Raw genomic sequence first — 26049 nt, forward strand, 5'->3', positions numbered from 1 at the left:
TTAAACCAAGTATTAGCCAACAACTTTTCTCACTAAAAATAAAATTAGGATTTTTCATACGTTGCCACATTTTTAAAATGTTGATTTACAACTTTATTCTCATGACAGTATGACTTTTATTGCAAACAATTATTAGTTATTAATTAATTCATGAATAAGTTTATTCTCGTCATTTTTTGTTGTCCAAAATACCAACGCTCTGAACATTAACACTTCTATTCCATATAAAATAAAAACTTTATTCTTGCAGTTTACTATTCTCATAAAAATTGCGTTATATTCTTGAGACTCATAAAGTATTTTTCTAACCAGATACTATATTCTCATAATGCTACCACTATTTTAAATATATATTTAAAAAAATACTTTTGTACTGTTACCACTTTTTTCATTAATAGGTGTTGATTGAATCTTGTGCATTTTCGAATTTCATGGTGAAAGAAAATGTGGCTTAGGCTGCAATTATTGACTTTTCAAAATTCACAAAAAAGAGAGTTAAAACAGAATATAAATCTTTTAATAAATACAATATAAATACAAATAGCATGGCGACAAGACAACAAATGAAAATGAGTAGAAAAAGCAAGTGCAACAGTGTCATTCATGTCAGTAAAGTCCTGGTTTTGAAAATTTCTCTTCTGGTGTCCAGCAGTAGTCGGGCACAGTGAAAGTAGTTCTATTGGCTTCTTAAGCGGGATGATTGAACTGGCCCATGAACAAAATGGCTCCCGTTTGTTTGTGCTGGATCAAGAAGAGAAAAGGCCGATCCAAAGTGAGCTCCTCAACTGCCATTCGGGAAAACAGCACAGCGGCTGAAAAAACACACAAATGTTAATATAAAATAGTTTACACAAAATTGCAACATTATTCTCATCATGATCCCATTTTGTCAAATACGTCAGGACTTATTTATTGTAACGTGACCATTTTATTTTTTATTTTAAATTACCATTTCATCTTCGTACCATCAGTTATGTTATTCCCACTAGTACTCAATGACATTATTCTTACGTGACCATTTATTTTATTGAGTAAAATGAACTACTCAAAGTACAATGTTCAAGTAATGCTATGCGGTTGCCCCGTAATGTGTGCATCTTTCAACGTTTACAAATAAACACCTCTCCCATTTGCAATTGAGGTAATGCATTACCTGTGGCCGCAGCTCCTTTTGTTCCTTGCTCGTTGACCTCAAATTTGACCGTCTGCAGGACCTTGGACACGCATAGCTTCTCGTCAGCTAAAGGAAAGAATCAGCCGTTAAATACTCTGTAGTTGGAAAAATGCAGAGGTCTGCTCAAATAAGTGCCAGTCCATTTAAAATAATGGATCTTTGACTTCTCTATCCGTTAATGACAGTGAATGTTCATTTCATACTTTCAATTGTGGGACAATCTGGTCAAATGTGTTTTGTTGTTTGACTCACTTGTCATGCGGGAGAAATCGGCAGTGGCCAGATTGAACATGTTGCCCAGGCCCATGCTGACGAGTGCAGCCTTCAAGTTCACCTCCGAGTTCAACGTAAACCTGCAAACAGCAACAAACATTACATCTTCTTGTTCTACGCTAAGAAGCTGGGAAAAAAAGAGCAAATTTCTCCCACAAAATTATTTATTATATTATAAATGAATTTGTATTCATTCCAATTATTTCATTATTAATCATATATTTATTTTGTATTTATACATTTATAAATAATTATTTTAAAAAAATTCCGTAAAAAAATGACTAACTTTTTCTCACATGTTGTTTTTTCCCCCCTGACATGAAAATGATTTCATTTCTGTAAAACGACAACTTGATTTCTCACAGTTGGAAATAATACCTCGGCATGGTTAACTGTCTCCGAACGCTCCTTAGCTCGGCTCTCCACTGCCGGATCCGCTGGCTACTCAGGTCATCGGTAAGCATGCTCAGCGGCACGTCGGCTTCAAAGGGCGAGACCAGCAGCATGCTCAGTGAGTCGCTCTCGTATGGGATCTCCACCACGTCGTAGTCCACGCCGCTGCCGGTCACAAACTCCCCTGTGGATGCAGTCGGGGAGATTTGTAAACCAAGAAATACAAATACTCGAGTCGTTTTTTTCTGCTGTTTTGACATTACCGTAGTTGAAGCGGTTGGTGAGTGTCATCATATGAATGGGTACGGCGCTGCCGTTAGCGCAGTGAAACATCCTCTCGTGTGTCAGCTTGGGGTCGAAGGGAACCTTCCAGAGTCCCTGGAAGTGGAGGGCGTTGAGAAGCACCAGGCGAGTCTCGTCGCTCAGAGATCCCCGAGACAAGAACTCGGGAATTGCGCCTGCAAAACGGTCATAACAGGTTTGATTCCTGAACGGCCGGTTGTAATACTCCTTACACTAACATGATGACTTTTCAGTACCTGCAGTGTGGTCGGAGACCCAGGCATTGATGATGTCCACCGCCTGGTCAGGCCTGGTGAAGTCCACTTGGTGCGGGTGACTCCTGAAGGCCTTGGACAGGGCCTGGCGGTATCCCTTCTCCAGGCTCATCTTCCTCTCCACCATGACTCCGCTGGCCATCTCTAAGCCTTCCTCAGCGTGGAGGTCGCGCTGCAGCAAGCGCTGCTGTCGAGACATTCCTCGTTCTGCAAGAGAGATATTTTCCATTGGAATTTTCACAAAAGTTCCAAATAAATATCGTGACGATATTTGATCCAAAAGAAGATGAATGGATGAATGTTCTGGGCGTCACCTTGCAGGGAAAATCCCATGGCGGCGGTCATGGCCTTGCGAGTGTTCCCCGCTGCGCCGAGCTGCGCCATCGCCAGGACAGAGGAAACGCCGTACGGGGAGAAAATCACGTTTTGATGGGACGAAGCTCCGGCCAGGTGGCCGAAGACCTTCAAACCCAAGTCGCTCTGCTTGTCCTGCAGAGAGCCCATCACGACTTCTCCGCTCACGGCCAGCATCAGCATAACGCTTACGTACTTGCAAAACATCCTGCCGAAGAAAAGATTTTGTTAGAATGAACAGATGAACTTAGGATATCCTTTTTTTTTTTCCACACGAATGTTGATTTTTTTTCCTCCTAACATTTTTCTTTTAGAATAACAATTTTATTCTCAGAAATATTTTTGGTACAATTCTGTTTTTGTTCACATCGTTATTGATGAGAATCAAATTCCGAAAAATGTGGCTCGTGACATTACGATTTGCGACTGTATTGTTCAAAGATGTTTCTGGAAAATGGTAATTAATCTTTTGAAGTGATGACAACCGTTCCGGTAAAGTTCCCACGTGTTCACACATGTTTGCCGTCTGAGACAGTAGACAAGTGCGCTTTTTGGCCGCTGACCTTTCAGTCTGGTTGTGTTTGCGTAACCAGTCACTGTTGCGCAAACATTGCGGAGCAAATTGCAAAAGTTGACATTTCTTCATTATGTGGCTTCCAACTTCTATTTTTCAGTATTTTGACTTTTTCCCCTCGTCATACAATTATTTTACCCATAACATTTGTCGATATGAAAATTACTTTTTTTTCTAACAACATTAAGGGCTTTTTCTTGTTGCATTGCAATCTATTCTTACAACTTTACTACTTTTCTTGGAAAATTCCCATTTTCTTTTTTTGCAAATTGCAAAATTGCATTTTTTTTCATTACGCGGTCAACATGTCATTTTCTAATAACATTACAACTTTTTCTCATGTAACAATATTGCCTTTTTTCTTATTCTTACAATTTTTCTCCTTGCAGCTTTTTCCCCTTCAAATTCACGCCCAAGTTTTCAAACAGAAAAGAAAATCTCTTTGAATGGACAAGCATTGCAGGATAAAAAAATAAAAAAAATGTAGCCAGCAAACAATTTCGAAATAAGTTCTTACCTTGTGGCTGTCGTCTTCTAGGCTGTCTGCTTTACTGCGGCTACTGCTTGAATGTAAATGACTCGGGGAGTTCCTTTACTTTTATAGGCATTGCACACCCACGCATACGCACGAAGTCGTGGTCTGGTCTGAAGTCCCCCCCCCCCACGCTTGTGCACACAGAGGTTATTTGTGATGATGATGTCATTTGGCACTGTCTGGAAAGGCTTCCTTTTCGTACACTGACACATTGACACGTCCGCCCACGTCTTCCTCCTTTCTATTTAGTGAGTGGAAAAAGTCACTTTGGTGTTTTCTCCTCGCTGCTAACAAAACACACGCACACACACACTCCTCTGGTATGCTGGAAAGTCACTGTCCCCAGAAGGGGAAAGTGCGCTCTTTGCGATGATCAATGCCATAACAATGAACAAAAATACTTTGATGCTTACTAATACCCAAATTGTGGGAATAGTCAAACATCTACATCATTCATTTGAGATCTTTTTTGTTTTACTAACAACCAAATTCATTCTTTCTGCTCAACGTAATCTAAAAAAAAATAAAAATGATTGACACACGAACACTGCGTCAGCACCGGGAAGCCGACGAATGACGCTTCAGTCAAGCCAAAGGCGGAAAAATATATGCCAACTCATGATCTTGCATTACGACATCACAATTGTGCATTTGATTGACATATCAAACCGACCGACAGAAAACAAAGATAATTACAAGCTGTGTTCAAAACTGCCGCTTAATGCTAACGTGATGGAAAATCACATTGACATGCTAACGGTTAGCATCAATTTGAGTGTGATTTAAACACATACTGTGCAGCAACACATGTAGACATAATATAACAATACTTTTAGGCCTAAATTCTTTAATCTCTATTGAAAAATGATTTTAATATGACAGCAACTTAATGTGTTGTTGGAGAAGCAGTAGCAGTATTAGTGGTAGTAGTAACGGAACAAATGAAACTCGTATCTGAAGGTATTGAAATACATTTTTATTTGTTTAAAAATACACAAAGCACACAAATACATAAGTCGGCATGAATTCTTCAACTTTGCTAGCTGGTTTTGACCGGACTGACGATGACCCCATGAGTCGCAACGTAATTTTTCACGTTTTTTCCACAGATATTATTGCAACTTTTTCCCCGAGGTACAATTCCAACTTCATTCTCGTCATATGCTATTTTATGCATACCCCACGCACCTAAAAAAAATTGTTATTTAGTTTATCGTGAATACAGTCACACATGTGAGCTATCTCTGGAGGGTGACACATTAAAAGAACATAATTTCAAGGGAATACTAGCATTCCTCATCATGCTACTCACCAAGCATCTGGTTAGAAACGGGAAGCAGCATGATTTTTCCATTCTCTGTGGGAGGGGGGGCAGACATTTGGCAACCCCCAAATAGTCCCAATGGGATCATTTCTTATCTAACTGGAAGACTTTTAGGCACCCACACCATATATGGAAAAGGAAAGTTTTAGACAGACTAGAACAATTGTCTCTAAATATAAAAAGATGCATCAAAACATCTGTTTGTTGTTAGTTACATAGCCCTGGGATCTTTTTTAACAAGCTATAAAGCCCATAAATGGTTACACATGGCAAAAGCATCCAAAAAATATATTTTTAAAAAGTGTAATATAGTGAGGATTTTTGATGATGGACGGTCAATTATTTTCCTGTTTCTACTGATGGCGTCTCTCGTCATGGCAACTGTCCAGTACATACAAGCTGTGACTGGTGGATTGTATAAGAGAAGCGTGAGTGCGTTGTGTTCAAGTTGGCCGCCGCCTCGCTGACTAAGCAACACTTCATCCTTTCCATTCCTTCTTACTGCTCAATGACTCCTGATGTGTGCTTAAGTGTTTTTCTGAACACAAACATGGAAATATTGGGAAAAAATACTTCTAAATGTCATCATCCAGGTTAGATAATACACATGACTTCAAGAATGAAAAAATTAAAAGGCTATGGATGGAATGGAGGGATGATGGAAAGAAGGACTGTAGGAAGGTAAGATAGAACTGAGGTAAAATGGGTAAGTGGCAGGAATGTGGGAAATAAGGAGAAGGAAGGAAGGAAGGAAGGAAGGAAGGAAGGAAGGAAGGAAGGAAGGAAGGAAGGAAGGAAGGAAGGAAGGAAGGAAGGAAGGAAGGAAGGAAGGAAGGGAAAACGAGGATGCAAGTTAGGAAAGGTGGCAAAAAGTAGGAATTGTAGGAAAGAAGGATGTGTAAAAGAAAGGATGCATGAAGGAAGGACCATCCTAAGTAAGGATAATATGGAGCAAACAATTTGTATCACAGACAGAGTGGAAGGAAGGAAAGAAAAAGGGATATATTCGTGGTTGGATGTAAACAAAGACAAAGGGTGAAAACAGGGATGGTTTATAAAAGTGATTGAAAATGGATTGATGGCACACTCGAGCTATAAACCTCAAAATTAGCCTTGAAACCATCATTTTCACCCTTAACCCATGTTTAAAAGACTAAAGCTAGTTTGGTTTAGTAACTCCGAATCCTAACATAAACTGTTGACATCCCCCATTAAGGCACTCAACGTTAATTGAAACGCAGTTTTGAAACTAATGTAATTTGTAATTGAAATAGTGTAAATATAACCAAAAGAACGTTTGGCCCACCTTGTGTAAGAAAATGTCGATTAAACGACGTTTAAATGGCTGAAAAAAAGCGACGGTAAGGTGAACGGAGGCATTTGAACGCACCAGGCAAGCTTAAATGACGTCAAAATTACGCGCCGCCATGTGTAAACTCAGATGAACGTTGACGTGCTTGTTTACGCGTTATAATTTACTTCTGATTACAATCGTTGGTTGAATTCATGATTGTATTTAAACATACCTTATTCTCTATGCGGGTGTTAAAATAATCAAATAGTAACACTGCTGAGTCGTTTACTTTGGGTAGAACGTTTAAATTAACAAATGGATGATGAGGACCGCGTGAAGACCGATGACAACAAAATCCAAAATAATAATAATGTTCTCAAAAATAATATAGTGGAGGTTGACAAAGAAGACGAAGAAGCCACCGGGAAGCAACCTTTGTCCAAAAGGCAAAGGAAAAAGCTTCTAAAACAGCAGAAATGGGAGGAGGAGAGGGAGATGAGAAAGTAAGAAGACAATTTATTATCGTATTATAAATCGCAATAAATAATTAAATGAAATTGTACCATGAAAGTGTAAAAATACTGAATTTGACAGATTCAGTTTCTCATACATAGAGATCATGTTGCTGCCTGATTAACTTGACGTGTCGTGGTACAGGCAGAAGCGCAAGGAGAGGAAGCAGCAGCGGCGGATCCAGAGGCAAAACAATCATCAGGAGAATGAAGGTGAAGACCGCGGGGCCAAGAAGCGCCCACGGCGAGAGGTGACGCCCACCTCGCTCAGGCTGGTGGTGGACTGCAGTTTTGACGACCTCATGTTAACCAAGGTAAACTGGATCCATTCCAACATCTCCGTCCCAGTTCTCAGTTGATCTCTCCTCAGGATGTGCACAAGCTCCACAAGCAGATCCAGAGATGCTATGCTGAAAACAGACGAGCCTCTCATCCAGTCCAGGTGGATTGCCGCTCACTTTGTCAGATTTTATTCCAGAAGAGACAACGGGCGTTGAATATAAAAAAAAAAAAAAAAGCCTGCGTGTTTGTAACGATTGGTTCAAATGATTAAAAACACGCTGCACTGAATGCATCAAAGGAAACGATGTGTTTTATCCAATACAGGACTACAGACAACTTTTTTGTTTCTCTTGTCCAGTTTTATCTGACAAGCCTTGGAGGACAACTCAAACAGAGTATGGATGAAAAAGACAAAGGATGGATCAACTGGAAAGTGAGCACACCTCTTCAATATTATGACAAAAAACGTAATAGAAATTTCTGAATATTTCTCGGAAAATAGATGTTTCATGAGAAGAAGTAATTCCAGGATTTTTTTAAAAAATATATATTTATTTGTAATTTCACTCAAAAAATATGTTTGTTTGCACAGGATATCCACATTAAATTGGAGCACTACAGTGAAGTATTGGCTAAGGAGGATGTGGTCTACCTGACGTCAGACTCCCCCAACGTGCTGAAAGAACTGGACCCCAAAAAGGCGTACGTGATTGGCGGGCTGGTGGACCACAATCATCACAAGGTCTGGATCGCATGCGGCAAAAGCTGTCTCGGATAATATCCGAGGTGTTCCTCAAGGTGCGTTTCCCTGCCCACCTTCATTTCTATCTCTGTGCCGACTTTGCAGGGAATAACAATGGAGCGGGCCCAGAATCTGGGACTCTGTCACGCCCAGCTTCCCCTCGACAGCTTCGTCCAGATGAACAGTCGCAAAGTTCTGGCGGTCAACCACGGTATTGAAATGTTCTCCCATTCTTTGTTTCGTCTTGTCAGGATTTGCATGCATTGTTTTTTTTTTTCCCCCGTCAGTGTTCGAGATCATCCTGGCATATGTGGAGAAAGGCAGCTGGCAGGACGCATTCTTCTCCGTACTACCTCCGAGGAAAGGAGCCAAGGCCGTGACTTCGGGGTCGGCAGACCCGGACGGGGATGGCCAAGAGGACCAACCAGAGGAGCACTCGGACCTTGAGGAGGAGCCCCAACCAAACGACAAGTGAGCCCCGAGATTGTGCTACCGGATAATTTATTTATTGAAAGCTTTATTTTTCTTTTGGACTCTTTCCTTAGTTAACTTGGCATTTCATTTCCATATTGTGAATTTTGCTTTTTAAATGTGCCAAATTGATTTCAAATCCATTGGGATGACATCATGAATGTGTAGATGTTTATTAAAATGCTACACAGACATATTAGAAACACAAAGTTGTCATTTTACAGGAATGAAGTTGGATTATTGAGGTGGGGAATTTTCTATTTCTAAAGATTTGTGTAATTTTCTGATATTACGACTTTATTCTTGTAGAATGACTTTTTTGCTCATAATGCGCCTTCTTTCTTTAAAAAATGCTTGTGATCTTACAACTTTATTCTTAAAGTAATTTTCCTTTTATCCATTTCTCATGAAATTGCAATATTACAACTTTATCCTTGTAAAAAATTTTTTTTTTTAGAATAAATGGCCATTTATTCCCACTTGTCAAATAAACAAAGAGGTTCATGGTATAATGATTTTATTCTTGAAAAACTTACTTTTTTTGGTCAAATTACAATTGATGTATTTGCTCCATTACAGTTTGATTCTCTTCAAATTAATTTGGAATCAACTTTTTTTTTTTTTTTGCTCAAATTACACTGGGCAAAAAATGTTGACAATATTATAATCAGGTCTGGAAGTAAACTGCTCAGCCAAAGGTGGACTTTTCTCCTGGAATTTCATTGCTATAACTTGGTCAAATCTGTATTGCGCAAGCTTTATAGGTCAAAAGTAAAAAAAAAAAATCTCCAAAACCTAATGTACTAAACAAAAGCCAAGATATTTTTAAAATAAACATTAAAACGTATATCTCAGATTAAATATGACACGTAATCAATCTTTTTAGCGCCTATAAAGTTATTTATAACTATAATTTAACTATCTTAATTTTTAATTTGTCGTAGCACAACTTTGCAAATGTAATTTATTTTTTCTTCATAATTTAACGACATTGGAGTCGATCAACTCTTGTGGAAGGATCGGCTACAAGCAATGTTGGAGGCGCATTGACTTTTCACGCGGCGCCTGGCTAAGCGCGCGCACTCGCGTTAAATCAAGGCAAGGCCATTAACGGCCAACGGCGAAGCGAGTGTCCACGGCCGTACATCAGCGGCTACGAGAAGAACATTGGGATCTATTGCACGAGATGTGCTGAAGCGGGCTTCTATTTCCGTCAGCTTTTTTTCTTCCCGTACCACCTCGTAAATAACAGAACCCGGCGAATTACCCGTTTGGCAACAATCAATAGTCATTTGTGCTTTGGAAGCGACTTGTTTTTATTCATATACTGGACAGCAAATACATGAATCGACAAAATCATCAAGCACTCGAGCCACGTTCGCTCCGAAGAACCTTGTCCTGCTTTCGATGGCAAAAATGCGTTAGAGGATATTAAGTCGTGTCTCGGAGTGACACTTGGAAAGCTGACTGGAGGTCACAAGAGCATAGAGTACAGTACGTTGGTCTCCTCGGTGTGCGTGTGCGTAATTTGGCTGCTTTACAACAACAACACACACACACAAAAAAAAAAAAAAAGTTCTTATCGAGTTTGTAACAGCCTAAATACAAGACACTACTCAAGAAGCCTGTTCTCGGGAGAATTTACTACTTTTGATATAATGTTGTATTCTGCACATAATTTGAATATGATAGCATTCAAGTATAGGACAATATTAGCAAAATATTGAATTTTCGTAAATATAAATCTTTGTTTCCTAATAACATTCCCACATTCTCATTGCATTGCCTATGAACATTTTGATTTTATTATTAAATAGTGTCGTGTAGTACAATATTCATATATTTCTTTACAATAAATATGGTATTTTCTTCAAAGCAAGTCTTAAAAATTCCTATTTGGTTTTTTTTTTTTCTTATAACATGCCACTTTCTTTCTTTTTCACACGACGCTGCCATTTTTTCCGACTAATTTCTCGACTGTCATTTCTGAAGTTGCAATTCCGCCCCCACCTTGTAAAATCACAACTTGGCAATATTCCGTCCGACTTTTCCCCCTTACAGAATACTAACTCTGTTTTTTGTAATACTCCACTCTTAATCTTTTTCCTCATAGCATTTTCGCAACAGTTGGACTTGTTCCGATATTACATCTCATTCTTGCAACATTACAAATTTGACGCAAAATTACAACTTTTCCCTCTACAACTTGAATTTATGACTTTTCCCCCCCTCATATGACCCCTTCAACATTTTTTCTCACCACCTTAATCTCATAATCATTTCCCCTCGTAATATCGCAATTAGACATCCCCCCCCCTCCCCGCGTTGGGCTTAAATTCTCTCGAGAACAGGGCGGTACGCTTAATATGCGGCCAAAGTTCACAGTGTTTCACGACTCGAACCTTCAAGTCAACTCACCTCTTCACAGGCTTGGCACAGTTGTAACATTCTGTACAAATAGTTAATAGGAGCCGTGCATTTCTACTCAGAAGCAAATAAAGCTGCGCTGTGGAATGTCGCTGCTCAATAAACACACCTCGCATCCATCCATCCATCCATCCATACATCCATCCATCCATCCACCCACTAAAGGACTTTTCCTGGAGTATAAATGTATCATTTCAGTGTAAAAAGGAAGCACTTGAAATCAGTCGTAAATGTCAGTGATGATGAATGGAAGCTGCTATTGCTGATGATAGGTGCTGATAGAAGGTATTACCCCTCGGAGTATATGGCACTTTCTTCAGGCGGGGTCAGGGGAGAGGAGAGGGGTGGGGATTCTAGAACTGTGACGTCTCGGTAAAGGAGATGGCGTCCGTCTTGTCGACGGAGAAGCCCCCGTTGACGTAGGATTTCTTGTCGCACTCGTCGCCGTCGGGCGTAGCCTCCAAGGCGAAGGGGTTTGCCACATCCACGTCCGAGATCAGGTCCATCCTCTCCAGTTCGCGCTTGGAGAGCTTCTGGACGATGCCGGCGCCGTACGCGTCGCCCAGCACGTTGATCATGGTGCGGAAACGGTCTCTGCGGCAGAACCACACGTACGGCTCACTTATGAACTGGAATATTTTTCAAATAAAACGTTTCCTCTTATTCGTGGCAGAGGAACGGTGTCATAAAATGCTAATTGTTGCTGCTATACAGTGGGAACAACGGGACACATGATAATGATAAGCAGCTCCCAGGCCAGCTGAATGGAAACTTATCACTTACAGCAACCAATCCACAGCGACGATGAGCGTGACATCACTGGCAGGTAGTCCGACGGCTGTCAAAACTATCACCATGGTGACCAGGCCCGCATTCGGGACGCCTGCAGCTCCGATACTTGCCACAGTTGCGGTAATGCTACAAGGAAGAAGCGACATGTCACATGGGGCAGCTGAGATTACAGAAGGTGAGCTTGCATGATACCTGATGGTGACAATCTGCCCCACATCCAGGGCGTAGTCATTGAGCTGGGCGATAAATATGGCGGCGACGGCCTCGTAGAGCGCCGTGCCGTCCATGTTAATGGTGGCCCCCACGGGGAGGACGAAGCGGGTGATGCGCTTGTCCACGTGGTTGTTTTCCTCAGCGCAGCGGAAGGTGACGGGGAGGGTGGCAGAGCTGCAACACATCATCTAGTCACCGACGTTCACCTACCGCAACACTGCTATCGGGCACGTTTTTGGATGTGCAACCACATAGCTCCATAGCTTAGTGCTAAAACATAATGGGAAAAGCCATTGACAGGCTAACACTTAGCACGGATAGGTATAACGCTTTAAGCAACGGATATTAGAACACAAATGATGCAGCGACACATGTAGACCGGCACGTATTCTTTATCCTCTTTCAAAGCAGACTCACCCTGAAGGTAGAAGGGGAATGAAGAGAACAATACCTGGACGAGATCATGAGGGCCGTCACAAGGGCCTGCGCCATCCCCAGCGTGAATGTGTACGGATTCTTCCTCACGATGACAAAGAAGATGAGGGGCAGGCAGACGATGGCGTGGATGGCGAGTCTACGGCGAGAACAACGGCGCGTGGCGGGTGATGCGACTTCCTTTTGCCCATTCCAAGCATGCAGCAAAACAAGGCCACTGATCTTGGATAATGGTCGAAGTGTGTAACCGTATCCTTCTTGAGACCTTACCGCAGAGAATGTACTGACCCTTACTTAGATTTACAGGTGTGATCTTATAGCTTTCATTACGCTATGTGCAGGTTGAGCAGTTTCAAAATGTCCTTGCCTTATCTGTGGCCACTGGACGGGAGAATTGGCCCAAATGTCAAGTATAAATCCAGCCCGGCTTACCCGCTCAGCACCGTTACCATATAAAGACCCATCTTGCGGAAGATCTCCCAGTCTTCCACCTCGATGATCTTGGCGGCGATTAGGAACAGGATCCCGATTGGCATATAGCTGAAGAAAACAAACAGATAGTGAATGGTACCATTATGCAGTATGCAAGATGATGTCCGTGACAATCGATCATTCTGATTGGCTATTAGCAAGCCAATCAGAAACCCCGTTGCCATTTATTTCAAATTCTGCCTAAATTCAATTCAACACAGTCAAATGGCTTTAAAATCAAAATGATATTTACTGATGGCGCACCACCTACCACATAATTATATGCACCAGTTTCATGGTGGCATCGTTAAGGGCATCAAAAAACTCCAGAAGGATGCGTCCCTTTTCACCCATCTTCCCGATGACGAGTCCAAACGCGACGCAGAACACGATGAGGCCCAAAACGTTGATCCCGTCCGAATACGTCCCGCTGATTTTGTAGTCTATGGTGATGTTCTGACCACAGTGAGTACAAGGAGGCAGTTTATTCACATTTCCATATCTCCTCTAATTAAGTGAATTAACAGATTTGCCCCGCCCCCAAGCATGCTAGCTTCCCATCCAGGCTGCGCCTCAAAGAAAAAACATTTTGACTTGAAAAAATAAATTTAGGCCACACCTTGACCTGCGCAAACGTTTGTGCTCAAGGGCCACATTATTAAAACAAATTATCCAGGCAGGAACAAATTCCATGAATTGCTGATGGAAATAAATGTAAATACTATCAATATGTGGCAGACTTGGTATCGGTAAAGCTAACGTTTCAAATAATAATGTCACGATAAATTGTAAGAGTTGCCTACCTCCACGGCATCAAACACAGTGGTCGCGTCAGGAGGAACGTCCGTACTTGTGACAGGAGGAATGTCCGTACCTGCGACCGGTACCCTCTGAGGCGGCTCCAACTCCTTGCGCTTGGTTTTGTACTAAAGTGAGAGACTTGTTAGCGTCATGTGACCTGAGGGCCACCCGCTGGTGTATTTTGGCTTACCTGTTGGAAACAAGCTTGCACCAAGTTTTCCGGAAACATATTTCTGTTGATCAGAAATGATGGTTAGAAATGTGTCATAATGCAAACAGAAATATTTCAATGACACACCTGAGGAGGTCCAGCAGCGTGTCAACGGTGGTGACGTTGGGCGTGGTTCCGGCTCTGTCAATGTGCTGCGCCGTTTGAGAGACTCCGGGCTTGATGGTCATCACTAGGATGATGCCTGCCAAGGGTCCACAAGGGATGCCATCAGCTATTTTGATTTGACCAAAAAAAGGTGTCCAGACTACGGCACGGGGGCCAAAAGTGCCTCCATTTTTTAGTGGCCCACATCTTATACTAAAAATATATTTAATATTATTATTATTATTATTATTTTTTTTTTTACTTGCTTAGTGTCAAAGTCACATTAAGCCTTGACGTTGCAGTTTTTGTTCAAAATAACAAACAAGCTTCTCAAGATGATGCGGGTAAAGGTCCGGTTGATGATCACCCGCTACCGCCCAAGTGTATTTCAAAACACATGCGCATTGAACTCACCAAGGATGACGGCGATAATCGTGGTGGAGAAATAATAAATGACAGCTCGCAAGCCGATCTTGCCCGACACCTCCGAGTCCAGGGCAGCAACACCTGTGCACATGATGCACACACTGTAACATACAGCTCGCACGATTTGTGTCACGTGTTTTTACCTGTTATCATGCTGGAAATGATCAACGGGAGGATGACCAGCTTTAGCATTCGCATCAGAATCTCTCCCGGGAAGCCGAAATATTGCTTGTGCAGATGGGACAGAGAGGCGTACTCTCTTACGGCAACACCCAGACTGATCCCTGGACATAATTGCAACAACAAAACAATTGTGGAGGTAGACGCTCTAATGGTATGCCACATACAGTACAAGAGTTGTGTCCTCATTAAAAAAAGGCTCAACTCAGCTATTAGCCATTGATTGTAACTACCGCATATGGCTCGTATAACGCCAGTTTGATTGAACGCAACCATTACAAATGACAAAAGCACACAAGGCTTTAACAAATCTCGCGAGACTTTAAAACACTTTATCCGCAATGTGGCAAGAGTGAAGTATTGTTACGATAAAGTCATTGTATTACAGGGATCATTTTACGAGATAAAAAAAGTCATGTTCTAAGAATAAAGATGGACAGCAATTTTGTGAGAAAATCCGAAGAATAAAGATGTAATCTTCTAAGTTACGAAAATAGTTTTAGAGTTGTACAAAAACAAAGTCGAAACATTCTAAGGAGAATAAAGACGCAATTTGGGAAGAATAAAATCGGAACGATCTGAAAAAGCCGTAATGTTACGAGACTAAAGGTCATAAGAAAACATTTTGTATTGCTAAAAGAATAAAGGTGTAATGTTACGAGAACATTGCAACGAAAGACAACTTATTACAATACATATTTGCAATGTTATGAGAATAAAGTTATATTACAAAAAAAGATGGAATGTTATGACAATGAATTTATGACATTATGTCACGAAAATAAAAGCTCAGCAAAAAGTCAAAACGTCGAGAATAACGTAATAATATGTCAACAGATGACGTAACATTACATGAATCAAGTCCCAAATGACTAAAGATTCTGACTTTATTCCGATAAGGGCTTTATTGTGCTCATTTTATTGTTTGCAAATGGAATTGGTGGCATGCAGTCAAATCAAGATGGAACCACGCCGTAGAATACACAAGTGCTGCTTGAATGGTTGCATCCTATTTTATTTTTATGCATTTTGGATGGCCCCCGATGAGGAAAAGGCTCCCCCACCCTTCATTTAAAGCATCACGTATGCTCTCGGCGTGCACCGCAAAAGAGGCTGAATGATAAAATGGAGATGGATGCACATGCATGCATACCGAGCAGCACTGATACCACTGTGGCGATCAGCAGCCAGTTCTTCTTCAGCAAGCCTTTGCAACTGAGGCGTCGCCGCTCTTTGTCGCCCATCATGTCCATGGTGGTCCACGAAGAAGGTCTCCCCCCTTCCTCGCTCGGACACAAAAGCCAGAATGTCACGAGCAGATGAGGCTCTGCTGCGTCGCGTCAGACGCTGCTGATGGCCAGAAACGGAGGGACGGAGGGAGGGGGTGAGGAAGGACGGCTACGTGCGCGCGTGAAACAGGAAAGATGGAGAGCAAGGTGTCCCAGACAATTTCGCCTCCCCTACTGGAAATTAGAATCCAACACAAAAGGGTCACAGTGATGACTAATAGGGTGAAACATTAACCTGCACATAACGAAACGAGAGAGAGAGAAAAAGAATATACCGAGAAAAAACGCAATAATAGTATAAGGTGTTAACAATATTAAGGGTAGGGTGGGGTAGAAACCTGATAAAAGCAACTAATGAAATATTGACGAGAAAAGAGCACACAAGCCCGAGGGAAGCGCAAACATCGAAAAGTCACGTGATAAAAGTTACTGGTTCACGAGACTACGCCCGACAGTATTTTCTAAGGAGATTGCAACAGAAAAAAGTAGAGCATCAACAAACCCGGATTGTGACATTAATGTGTCATGAAGACGGGGAAATTTTGCAGTTTTACAGAAGATTAAAAGTGCAATATTACGAGGAGATGATTAGTTTTACAAGATTAAAACTGTAAGACAGGGCAACGATTTAAATTGTAGTATAAATAGGGGAAAAACAATTTATATAATAAAATCGAAGAAATGTTAGAAAACAATTTTGCACTGTTACGAGAATAAAGACGAAAAAATGAAATGAAATAGGGTAGTCCTGACCCAATCACAATGACTTGATCGGAAATTAGGACCGATCACGTGAATTTCATCTGAACAGTATCTGCTGATAAAGATTAGCTTTTCAAATGTTTTTAATTCTGAAAGTTAAGAACAAAAGATTTTACCAATTTATTTGATTTGAACCACATCATTACAGACGTTAATCATGTGGATATATGAATATTTTGAAAAAAAAAAAAAAAAAAGCTCCGTTGCCATTTGGTGCGGTTCTCAAGTGTCGTTGACGTTTTATTTTGAAAGCCAAGACGGAAGTGTTTACTTACCGATTTATCGCCGCCTTCACTTTGAAGGGGAGTGCCTGCGCCTTTTTATTGTGAAAGCTTATCCGGAAAACTTCTCTTACCTGCCGAGCTCACACTCATCAGTGGCACCGTACTTTAGTTTAAAGGACGCTCTTACAAAAAAAAAAAAAAAAAAAACAACAACTCCACTCTTGGCTTGGGGTGGCAATGACAGGAAGTTAATCGTATAGCAACAGCGAATCGCAGATTATTACCCTTGGGTTGGCTGATTGCTAACTGGTTAGCTCACGCGCCACATCAGCGAAGACGTTGTGTGGATAAGATAAGCGTGGCGTGAAGAAGAAGCAGAAGAAGAAGACGCAGAAGCAGCATCAACAGCGCGTATGTGTATGCGCGGGGGGAGCTGGCCTTCAATAGACCCCGCGACGACGAGCTGGAGAGCTTCCACACCCCCCCACGTTCGTCTCTTTCCCGGTGCAGCATCCCGTCGAGATGGGTGAGTCGCTAAACGGCTAAGCTAACAAGCTAGCCTGTCAATCTAATTCACCTTGGCGGGTATTTGTTAATAATGACGTCATTACAGCCCCTGTCACTGTTGCTATGTTATTAGCGACGCGGTGGGGAAATGGCAGCCTAGCGGGCGGGGGTGTCTTGTATGTGTGATTAGGATGCTGCATTGCAACGGCAGTAAATAGTGTACTGCTTCTCGGGAGGCTTGGGTGTGGGCTCCATCTTCCGTAATGGCACCGCCGGCTGCGCCGTTGATGGTGCAGATGGCACTCCTTCATCTTTACAGCTGTTACGCAACACAATCCCCGGCTGCATATTACTTCACTGGAGCTTCCCCTTCTTCATTTAGGTCAGGGCTCCGGTAAACTAGGGCCACATACTAGCAACCAGCAACTGAACTAGACAGTCACTAATAAGTTACGGTCAGCAACTCACCCTTGCGCATTTATTGTTGAAAAGCCATTGTGGTAAGGCTTGGTGGCAGCCACGGGTTGGTTCTCGTTTTTGGAGTGTTTTTTTTTTCTTTTTTTTTTTAAATTACATGCAGTCATCTCAGTGAGAAAAGATGAATTGAGATTCTGTCCGAGTTACAAACGTAGTCAGGGAATGAATTAAACTCGGATTTCAAAGCACTACTGTACATCCATTTTTCTATATCATGTATATTGAAATAAAACTGCTGACTGTGCCGTATGTTCAATTCCCACAATTGTGATGTTAAACGTAATAATGCATTTTAGCATCAGATTTATAGATACCACGTCTGTGCTGCAGTAAAATGTGCGATGGGGTAAGAATCTTTTAATACAGCCATCACTCAGCGGAAACTTTTTGCTTCCAGACAACCTGAGTGACGCCTTGGCGAAACTTAAACTGGCGTCGACAGACAGCGCCTCGGACAGCGTGGATGGCTGTCTGGACTGTCTGCTGAAAGCTCTGCTCAACAACAGTAAGTACTCTTCCAGACGTGTTCACCCGAGCTCTAACGGTTACCGTTAACTGGGTGTGGTTCCCGTAGCCACGGAGGCCAGTGTGAAGGTCCAGGAGATGGGCGTTCTACCCCTGCTCGCCACTCTGCTCAGCCCCCAGTCATCCTGCGCACCCAGAGTTGCCAATATCATCGCAGAGGTGGCCAAAAATGGTGAGGGTCCAGCTCCAAGCAAAAAAGATATGGGAGTCAGCCATTTTGTTTTGAAGCGGCCATTTTATAGTAATATTTTTCAACCACATGTAGTAGAGAGATTAGATGACACTCAGTTTGAGCCACCCTGGTTTATGACTTGCACTGACAGTCTTTTCCTCAACTAGAGTTCATGCGAACTCCCTGTGTGGAAGCTGGCCTCATCCCTCCACTCATTCAGCTGTTGAACTCCACCGATCAGGAGATTCTACTGCAGACGGGCCGGGCTCTTGGCAACATCTGTTATGACAGCCGTAAGTAGCTCTGCCATATGAACGCAGAATCCCATGAAGCTGGTTTTGGGTTTCAGGGCCCAACAGGTCGCCAGCGTTGTGTGCTTTGGAATGTGACATTTGCGGGGGGGACAGCAGAGCCGTCAGTAACGCAGATCGTCTCGGTCACTGTAAACGTCAGTCTGCTTCAAAACAATAAAACATTGAATGTTTCCCGGGAATGCAAATGACCTGATTCAGACAGCAATTGATATACTAAATGGTTGCTATGTTTTTTTTAAATTGTTTTCCTCCTTCTTTGAAGGATGGGGATTGGACACTTTCCGAGATGCAAACTGCTTTTGAATTTTTGTACTACTTGATACGTTTTAAAGACGGATTAAAGCGCAGCCCGCTGTCGAGCTTTAAATACCAGCTGTCGGTTCTGGCGCGTTCCGTGCTGAAAAGCCCGCTCATCTGTGGAATTCTGTGGGATGTGACATTTGTTTTGGCTTGATTATGGACTCAATGGTGGGAGTGTAAAGAAGCGTGTCCCTCTCTCTGACTCTGACTTGGACATCCACTTTTTTGATTTTCATATTATGTATTATTTGTGCCCTCTCTGCATCCATTACAACCTGGTGATCCTGAAAGGGGGATCCTTCCATCTCAAGGTTTCTCATTTTCCCCGGGCAGGGGTTTTGAGTTTTTCCTTGCCCTTTTGGGAGCTTAAGATCAGGGGATGCTTTGAGAATAATTGTCAATTTTTGTCTATGTGAAGCCCTTTGAGACTGCTTGTGATTTAGGGCTATACAAATAAACTTGACTTGACTTGACTTGACTTGACTTGACTTGACTTGACTTGACTTGACTTGACTTGACTTGACCTCATCCAGTTCCTGTTTAAAATGGTGCTGGGGAAAGACAATAGAGCTTCTCTTTAGTTTCTCATATGGGCATTTAAATTGTGAAGTATGCATATTCCTCACATTAAAATGGAAATCAACAACAATGCACATTTAATGACAAGAATTTCTGGAGTTATCATTTGGACTTTTGCTCTTCACTTGCAGATGATTGCTCGAAGAATTAGGCAAGCTACATGAGCTAGCGCAGTGTCTGAGGTGTCCTAGCTAAAAATCTGATCAAAATAAAAGTCAGAAGTATCATTCTCTGTACTATTAGTGACAAAAAAATTATTGTCAGGAGTGTGCATCATCAATGTTTGACAAACACTAATCGCGCAAGAAATTAACAACAAAAATATTTTTTGACTGACTGTATTACGCTACAGAGATAGTGTATGAATAGAACAATACATAACTCCGTGTTTTTTTTCTTTTGTTTTTTTTCTGTCTAGTGGTTCTTTTCCTTATTATTTTTTCCCCCCTTTGTGGTTGATTATTTGTCCCGGCCTCTTTTGTTTTGCAGATGAGGGCAGGAGTGCAGTTGACCTGGCAGGAGGGGCTCAGATAGTAGCTGAACACATTAAAACCCTCTCCCAAAATACAGAGCCGGAAAATGAGAAGCTCTTGACAGTCTTTTGTGGCATGCTGATGAACTATAGCAATGATAATGGTAATGACCATCAGAACAACCGTCATCTAATACGCCGGTCTTCTCCTGTACGCCATCAAAACGAAAACCAAACCAAAAAAACTCAGCCGTTTTTCATTCTTCTCATCTTTCTACCATGCTCTGCTATTTTTTTCCCCCCAGTTTCACCTCTGAAATTAGATCGACATATAGACTTCATAAACTAATCAATAACATACAGCGAGGTAATAAGAAATGGACCTGCGACCCATTTGGGGCCCTTTGGTGGAAGATGTGTTGAAGGTGTTCACAACCTTTAATGGCGTCCTGAACAGTCGTAATAGTTTTAACAAATTGTCTTTCCGATTTTACGTTCCCTTCTAGATTCCCTACAAGGCCAGCTGATCAGCATGGGCGTGATCCCCACTCTGGTGAAGCTGCTCGGCATCCATTCCCACAACGCCGCCCTGACGGAAATGTGTCTCATCGCCTTTGGGAATTTAGCTGAGCTCGGTGAGTGCTTCGCCCGCACCCAGGAAGAAATTTGAAATTTTGTGCCATCTATCTGTTCTGCATACGTGCTTCGGACTTGATTGCGTTCAGACACAAACTCGAGTTTGCTTTTGAAGTAACGCCGTAAATGGCTAAAATAACCCTAAAATAGCTGCTTAAGAATGACTGACCAAGCCGCGAAAGCAATCGCTCAGACAAATTAAAATGTGGATTGTAAAATGGTTATTGAAGCTCTACATGGAGATGACGTCCTTTGCAATTTTTGAAACAGCTTCTGTTGTCTTGTCAGAGTCGAGCAAGGAGCAGTTTGCCTCCACCAACATCGCCGAGGAACTGGTGCGCCTTTTCCAGAAACAAGTGGAGCATGAAAAGAGAGAAATGATATTTGAGGTCCTGGCTCCTCTCGCAGAAAATGGTAATGTGCCATATTTGTCTCTCTTTTTTTTTTTCTGAGATAAGCATTTCTGAGTGCTTTGTCTATTAGTTTTATATTTTAAAAATATTATTAATAATAGTAGAAAGGGTATAATTATTAGAGTTCGAAAAAGCAAATGATATTGTTCCGTGCTAATGTTTCACATCATCTATATCCTTGCCCTTCGCTCCTGTCCAGATGTGATCAAATTGCAGATGGTGGAGGCGGGCTTGGTGGAATGTCTCCTGGAGGTGGTGGGCCAGACTGTAGACGGCAAGCGGGAAGAGGATGTTGCCCAGCTGAAGACAGCTTCTGACCTGATGGTGCTCCTGCTTCTCGGAGGTAAAAAGTCACTTTTTACATCTGCGCTCCAGCTCCATCCCTGTTAATAATTCTTGACCGTCTGTGCAGATGAGTCCATGCAGAAGCTGTTTGAGGGAGGGAAGGGCAGTGTCTTCCAGAGGGTGCTTTCCTGGATCCCATCGCACAACCACCAGTTGCAACTGGCTGGTGCGCTTGCCATTGCTAATTTTGCCCGCAATGGTAAGACTGACGAAGATGCCGGTTTGTTCCATCATGCCGATAATTCAACCCCCAAACCCGTTGTTTATTTTCACCCTGTGGACAGATGGCAATTGCATCCACATGGTGGACACTGGTATCGTGGAGATGCTTTTGGAGCTGTTGGATCGGCACATCGACGAAGGCAATGTCACAGTTCAACACGCAGCTCTCAGTGCTCTTCGGAACCTGGCCATACCCGGTGAGCCGAATCTTAGTTCGGACACACACTCTCTCGTGCTGAGGTCCAAGCTTTTCGACCGGCCGCGTCTATAAACGTATAGTACAGTCGTGTGACGTATTTGCTCATAGGAGGATTCCACCGTGATCATGTTGTGTGTCATGTCCCGCCAGTTGTGAACAAATCCAAGATGCTGTCAGCTGGAGTTGCAGATGTGGTGTTGAAGTTCTTGCAGTCTGAGATGCCGCCTGTCCAGTTTAAGCTTCTGGGGACCTTACGTATGCTCATTGACACACAAGGTAGAAGTCTTTTCATCCTTTCCTGTCGTAGCAACACAGCAAGGCCGCGATTATCTTGGGGGAATCTCCGTATAGAGCGAGTGGTCGTGAAAATCCTGCTCAATGTTTGTTGCAGTGGAAGCAGCGGACCAGCTTGGCACCAACGGGAAACTGGTGGAGCGGCTGGTGGAGTGGTGCGAAGCCAAAGATCACGCTGGGGTGATGGGCGAGTCCAACAGGCTTCTTTCCGCTCTCATCCGACACAGCAAGAGCAAGGTCTCAAGGCCACTTTGGTTTGAAGCAAATATTTTGGGCTCATTTGGACCGATTGTTAAATTTGACATTTTTTAATGTGCTTTTTCAGGATGTTGTTAGAACAGTCATCCAGGGAGGAGGAGTCAAGCACTTAGTCACCATGGCAACCAGTGAGCACATGATCATGCAGAATGAAGCACTGGTGGCGCTGGGCCTCATTGCGGCGCTCGATTTGGGTGAGAATAATGTCAAGAAATGACTTGCACGTTTGAATCAATCCGCCAAATGAATTGTTCTTACCATCCATTCAAAGTTGCAGCGGAGAAGGACTTTGAAGGAGCCAACCTCGTTGCTGTGCTTCATAAGCTGTTGTCGGATGAGAGGAGCGCGCCAGAGATTAAATACAACTCCATGATCCTCATCTGTGCTGTCATGGGCTCCGGTGAGACCACCCACACACAGTGCACGAGATTACGGTTTAGTTTTGTTGTCTTAGTGGGCTTCGATCAGTATCTGACTTGAAAATATTTAAATAGCAAATGTAGTGCTGATTGTTTTTGGATGTTGAGGAAGAAGCGTTGACTCCTCCTCTCTGCTCTCAGAGCCCCTCCACAAAGAAGTCCAAAGCCGGGCGTTCATCGACGTGGTGTCCAAGCTTCGTTCGCACGAAAACAAGACGGTGTCCCACCAGGCGTCGCTCACGGAGCAGAGGCTAACCGCTCAGAGCTAAGTGGCCCGGATTCGCCGTCAACACACCCTCCTCTCACAATCCCCAGCCACCGCACCCAAACGCCCGATGAATGCGCTACCCCTTGTACTGTAAGCCCATCGTCATGTGCCAAGGTACCATGTTGCATTAACTGCCACACAGACATCCTCTTGACTCGTGCTAAGGACAGACTGATTTATGTCACGTATGAATATGTTATTACACTTGCCACCACATAAGCCACAAAAGCCATTCTAATGAGATTTTTTTTAAGGTTAAGGTAGCAGATTACGACGCGTCAGTCTTTCCTCAGTCCTACAATTTGTACATGTTAGTGCTGTCACAGTCACAAAATTCTGACTTTGAAACCACGTGCATAAAGGACGGCATAAATCTAAAACGTCAGTAGAAGCAGTAGAATCGTGGATTAAAAAAACGAGTACTGTACTTCAAAATAAAATTGGGCAGCGTACATGTAATGATTAAATATCAAATTTATTTTCATGCCATGATATACGGTCGTGTAACAGTAGATAATTTTTTAAAATTTGATCAGAAATACGCTGGATATGTTGCAGGAAAGACTATTGAACAGCTGGACGCAAGAAACCCTTTTATTCTTTTTATGTAATCATCTCTTTTTAGTAAATATTTGGTTTTTAGAAATACCCAGCATGCCACACACCATACACCACTCTCAAAGCGTTACAAATATTTGATATATGCATTCAAAGCTGAGAAGTCAAATTCATTATTTTCAGTTTATCTAGAAATTTCACCCACTTCCCCTGATTTGTTTTTTTTGTGTGAGAGGTTTATTTGACCCGCGCACGGGACATTACGCACGCTCATCGACACAGGTAGGTTTCCCACCCCTGCTCTAAATAGGCTGATTCCTCCAGTCGTATCCACCTTTATTTGATTTGTTGAGTTTTGAGTCTTATGTGTATTTTGTTTCTTTTTTTGTTTTGTTTTATTTATGTTGATCATTACGTGTTCCATCTGCTGACATTGGGTCGACAGATTTATGGAGAAAGTCAGAACAAAAGAACGGAGGCACCTTTCATGAGTCATGTCTCATTCACTAAGAAAATGACTCACAGATCGGCTTTTTGTTTACTTATCTGTGGCGGGGATCCTTTTCCACAGAACCCAGCCAAGGCAGGATATTTAAATTCGGTAGGCATGTTCATCATGGGTAGAACCACAAAACATCTCAAAAGCCCCTGCCTGAAAATAAATAGGAAGTCAGCCATTTTGGCTTGAAGCAGCCATTTGAGGGTCTTTTTGGGCCATTTCTAGGAGTTTTCCAGGACTTTTGCTTGATTGTTACGCATATTAGACCAAATTGCAACTCATTCGTGTTTTCATCATTGCCTGTGGGAACAGTCGGCTTTACAGATGAGTCCCCCCCACCCCCTGCCTGTGAATTGTCGAATACCTGTTGATATATTATGAGGTTACTCATTGGGAGCACGAAAGGGGAAAATATTTTTTTGTTTACACTTTCAGCAGTGAATAAAAGCGCAGCTAGCGTCGGTAATTCAACGCACATCAGTGAAGACATGCATGAGCCGGCACCCCAACGAATCTCTGAAGATTGCTTTATCATATACATCATATACATCGTATATACTGTAAATCTTGGCATGTCCCAATCGATGACAAATGTTACCATATCATTGTTGCTGTTTTTTAAAAAAACAAGTTTGAATGGTTATTTATCAGATCTGTGCTCTTAATGAGTCGTATCCATAGCAACAGCATAAAAGTACTATATGCGTAAATGTTTGTTGTAAATGTCAAAAACGTTGTACATTTGGAAGATTGTAACAAGATAATTAAAAGATGATAGGTAGCGGGGGTACATCTCTTTGATTCTTTCTCATCAGAATTTTCGAAGTATTTTATGTTACGCTGAATGCAGAGCCATGATAAAGCATGAATGCAATACAAATCCCAAACGGAACGTGTTGGCTACAAAGCTCTTTCACACAATCTTGATCCACATTTCAGTCATTTATTTTCAATGCAGCCTCATTTTCAAGGTAATGTATGAGAACATATCATAAATAATACTTTAGTGGGATCTACTGTGATCTAAAACTACCCAATTTGGTAGTACAATGGCCAGTGAGAAGTAATGACACACTCGTGAAACATATCAAATACAATGCCTTTTTTTCAGTGGGTGAGTCAAGTTTAGAAAAAAACAACAACTCCGTACATGATGCTTGTGTCAGGTTTGATTCAAGTGCAGTTAGATAGAGTACGTCACAAATAAGCAGCAAATATAATACCTAGTTAAAAACATGATAAAACATGACATTTCCTGTCGAATAATCAAAACTTAACGTGTAGCAGTCCTTATTGACTCCTTTTTAAAACAGTGCATTAAAAGCCTTCAAAAAACACCTAGTTGTATCCTAAATACTTCACAGCGTCAAAGACCTCTGAAAGTCAAAAATGTCAAAATCTAGAAAAATAAATTGTACCCTCAAACGACTTGAGTTATGTAAATTGATACGTGAAACATCATCAGTAATGTAACGTTTTGCATGGGTAAAGTTTGCGCCCTCAAACACTTCATTGGTTACGTAAAAAGTCACATCAAATATTGTAAAGCAAATAGATTTTTTTTTTTTTTTGAGCTAAAATACCAGTAATGCTAAAGCCATGGTCTAAAGCAGTGGTTCGCTACTGTTGTTGCAAGGTCATGACCCACTTTTATAGAAGTTGATACAAGAACTATTTTTTGTTGTTTAAAAATAGCCTTTGAAAAAAAAACATGTACAATATGTTATGTTTTTAAACACCGGTTCAAATATTCAACCATAGCAGGGCTTTG

The 26049-nt window shown here is 41.9% G+C and overlaps 4 protein-coding genes and 1 long non-coding RNA gene across 6 annotated transcripts; 3 read left to right on the forward strand and 2 right to left on the reverse strand.

Annotated features, from left to right (window-relative positions):
* Positions 1-495: 495 nt before the first annotated feature.
* Positions 496-3994, reverse strand: serpine1 (serpin peptidase inhibitor, clade E (nexin, plasminogen activator inhibitor type 1), member 1). The gene is made up of 8 exons (XM_037261938.1): positions 3843-3994; positions 2712-2959; positions 2380-2604; positions 2104-2298; positions 1826-2024; positions 1427-1527; positions 1154-1240; positions 496-812 (listed from the first exon to the last, which is right to left on the reverse strand). Exons 2-8 carry the CDS (start codon positions 2956-2958, stop codon positions 688-690), a joined length of 1179 nt encoding a protein of 392 aa, XP_037117833.1. The 5' UTR covers position 2959; positions 3843-3994; the 3' UTR covers positions 496-687.
* On the forward strand, positions 3413-25988 carry LOC119129008. The gene is made up of 2 exons (XR_005099116.1): positions 3413-3445; positions 23847-25988. It is a non-coding gene; the product is annotated as an uncharacterized LOC119129008 (long non-coding RNA).
* On the forward strand, positions 6589-9186 carry trmt10a (tRNA methyltransferase 10A). Its single transcript, XM_037261946.1, has 7 exons — positions 6589-6981; positions 7136-7304; positions 7361-7432; positions 7631-7705; positions 7865-8014; positions 8120-8225; positions 8302-9186. The coding sequence occupies exons 1-7, from the start codon at positions 6794-6796 to the stop codon at positions 8487-8489; spliced, it is 948 nt and encodes a 315-aa protein (XP_037117841.1). The 5' UTR covers positions 6589-6793; the 3' UTR covers positions 8490-9186.
* Positions 9781-16112, reverse strand: slc1a1 (solute carrier family 1 member 1). The gene is made up of 12 exons (XM_037261937.1): positions 15700-16112; positions 14510-14650; positions 14355-14447; positions 13923-14037; positions 13815-13857; positions 13627-13749; positions 13095-13279; positions 12785-12892; positions 12369-12491; positions 11897-12091; positions 11696-11830; positions 9781-11506 (listed from the first exon to the last, which is right to left on the reverse strand). The coding sequence occupies exons 1-12, from the start codon at positions 15797-15799 to the stop codon at positions 11266-11268; spliced, it is 1602 nt and encodes a 533-aa protein (XP_037117832.1). The 5' UTR covers positions 15800-16112; the 3' UTR covers positions 9781-11265.
* On the forward strand, positions 16953-25064 carry rap1gds1 (RAP1, GTP-GDP dissociation stimulator 1). Of its 2 annotated transcripts, XM_037261934.1 has the most exons (15): positions 16953-17347; positions 18203-18310; positions 18380-18502; positions 18670-18795; positions 20185-20331; positions 20674-20802; positions 21092-21217; positions 21416-21559; positions 21629-21760; positions 21846-21980; positions 22133-22258; positions 22374-22513; positions 22602-22728; positions 22806-22934; positions 23095-25064. In XM_037261934.1, the coding sequence occupies exons 1-15, from the start codon at positions 17344-17346 to the stop codon at positions 23220-23222; spliced, it is 1824 nt and encodes a 607-aa protein (XP_037117829.1). In that variant the 5' UTR covers positions 16953-17343; the 3' UTR covers positions 23223-25064. The 2 variants fall into 2 exon arrangements, with proteins under 2 accessions (XP_037117829.1, XP_037117830.1); XM_037261935.1 differs by lacking the exon at positions 20185-20331 and having other exon boundaries at positions 16955-17347.
* Positions 25989-26049: the final 61 nt, after the last annotated feature.

This window comes from Syngnathus acus, chromosome 10 (genome assembly GCF_901709675.1).
Source record: "Syngnathus acus chromosome 10, fSynAcu1.2, whole genome shotgun sequence".
In the NCBI taxonomy this organism is placed as follows: domain Eukaryota; kingdom Metazoa; phylum Chordata; class Actinopteri; order Syngnathiformes; family Syngnathidae; genus Syngnathus; species Syngnathus acus.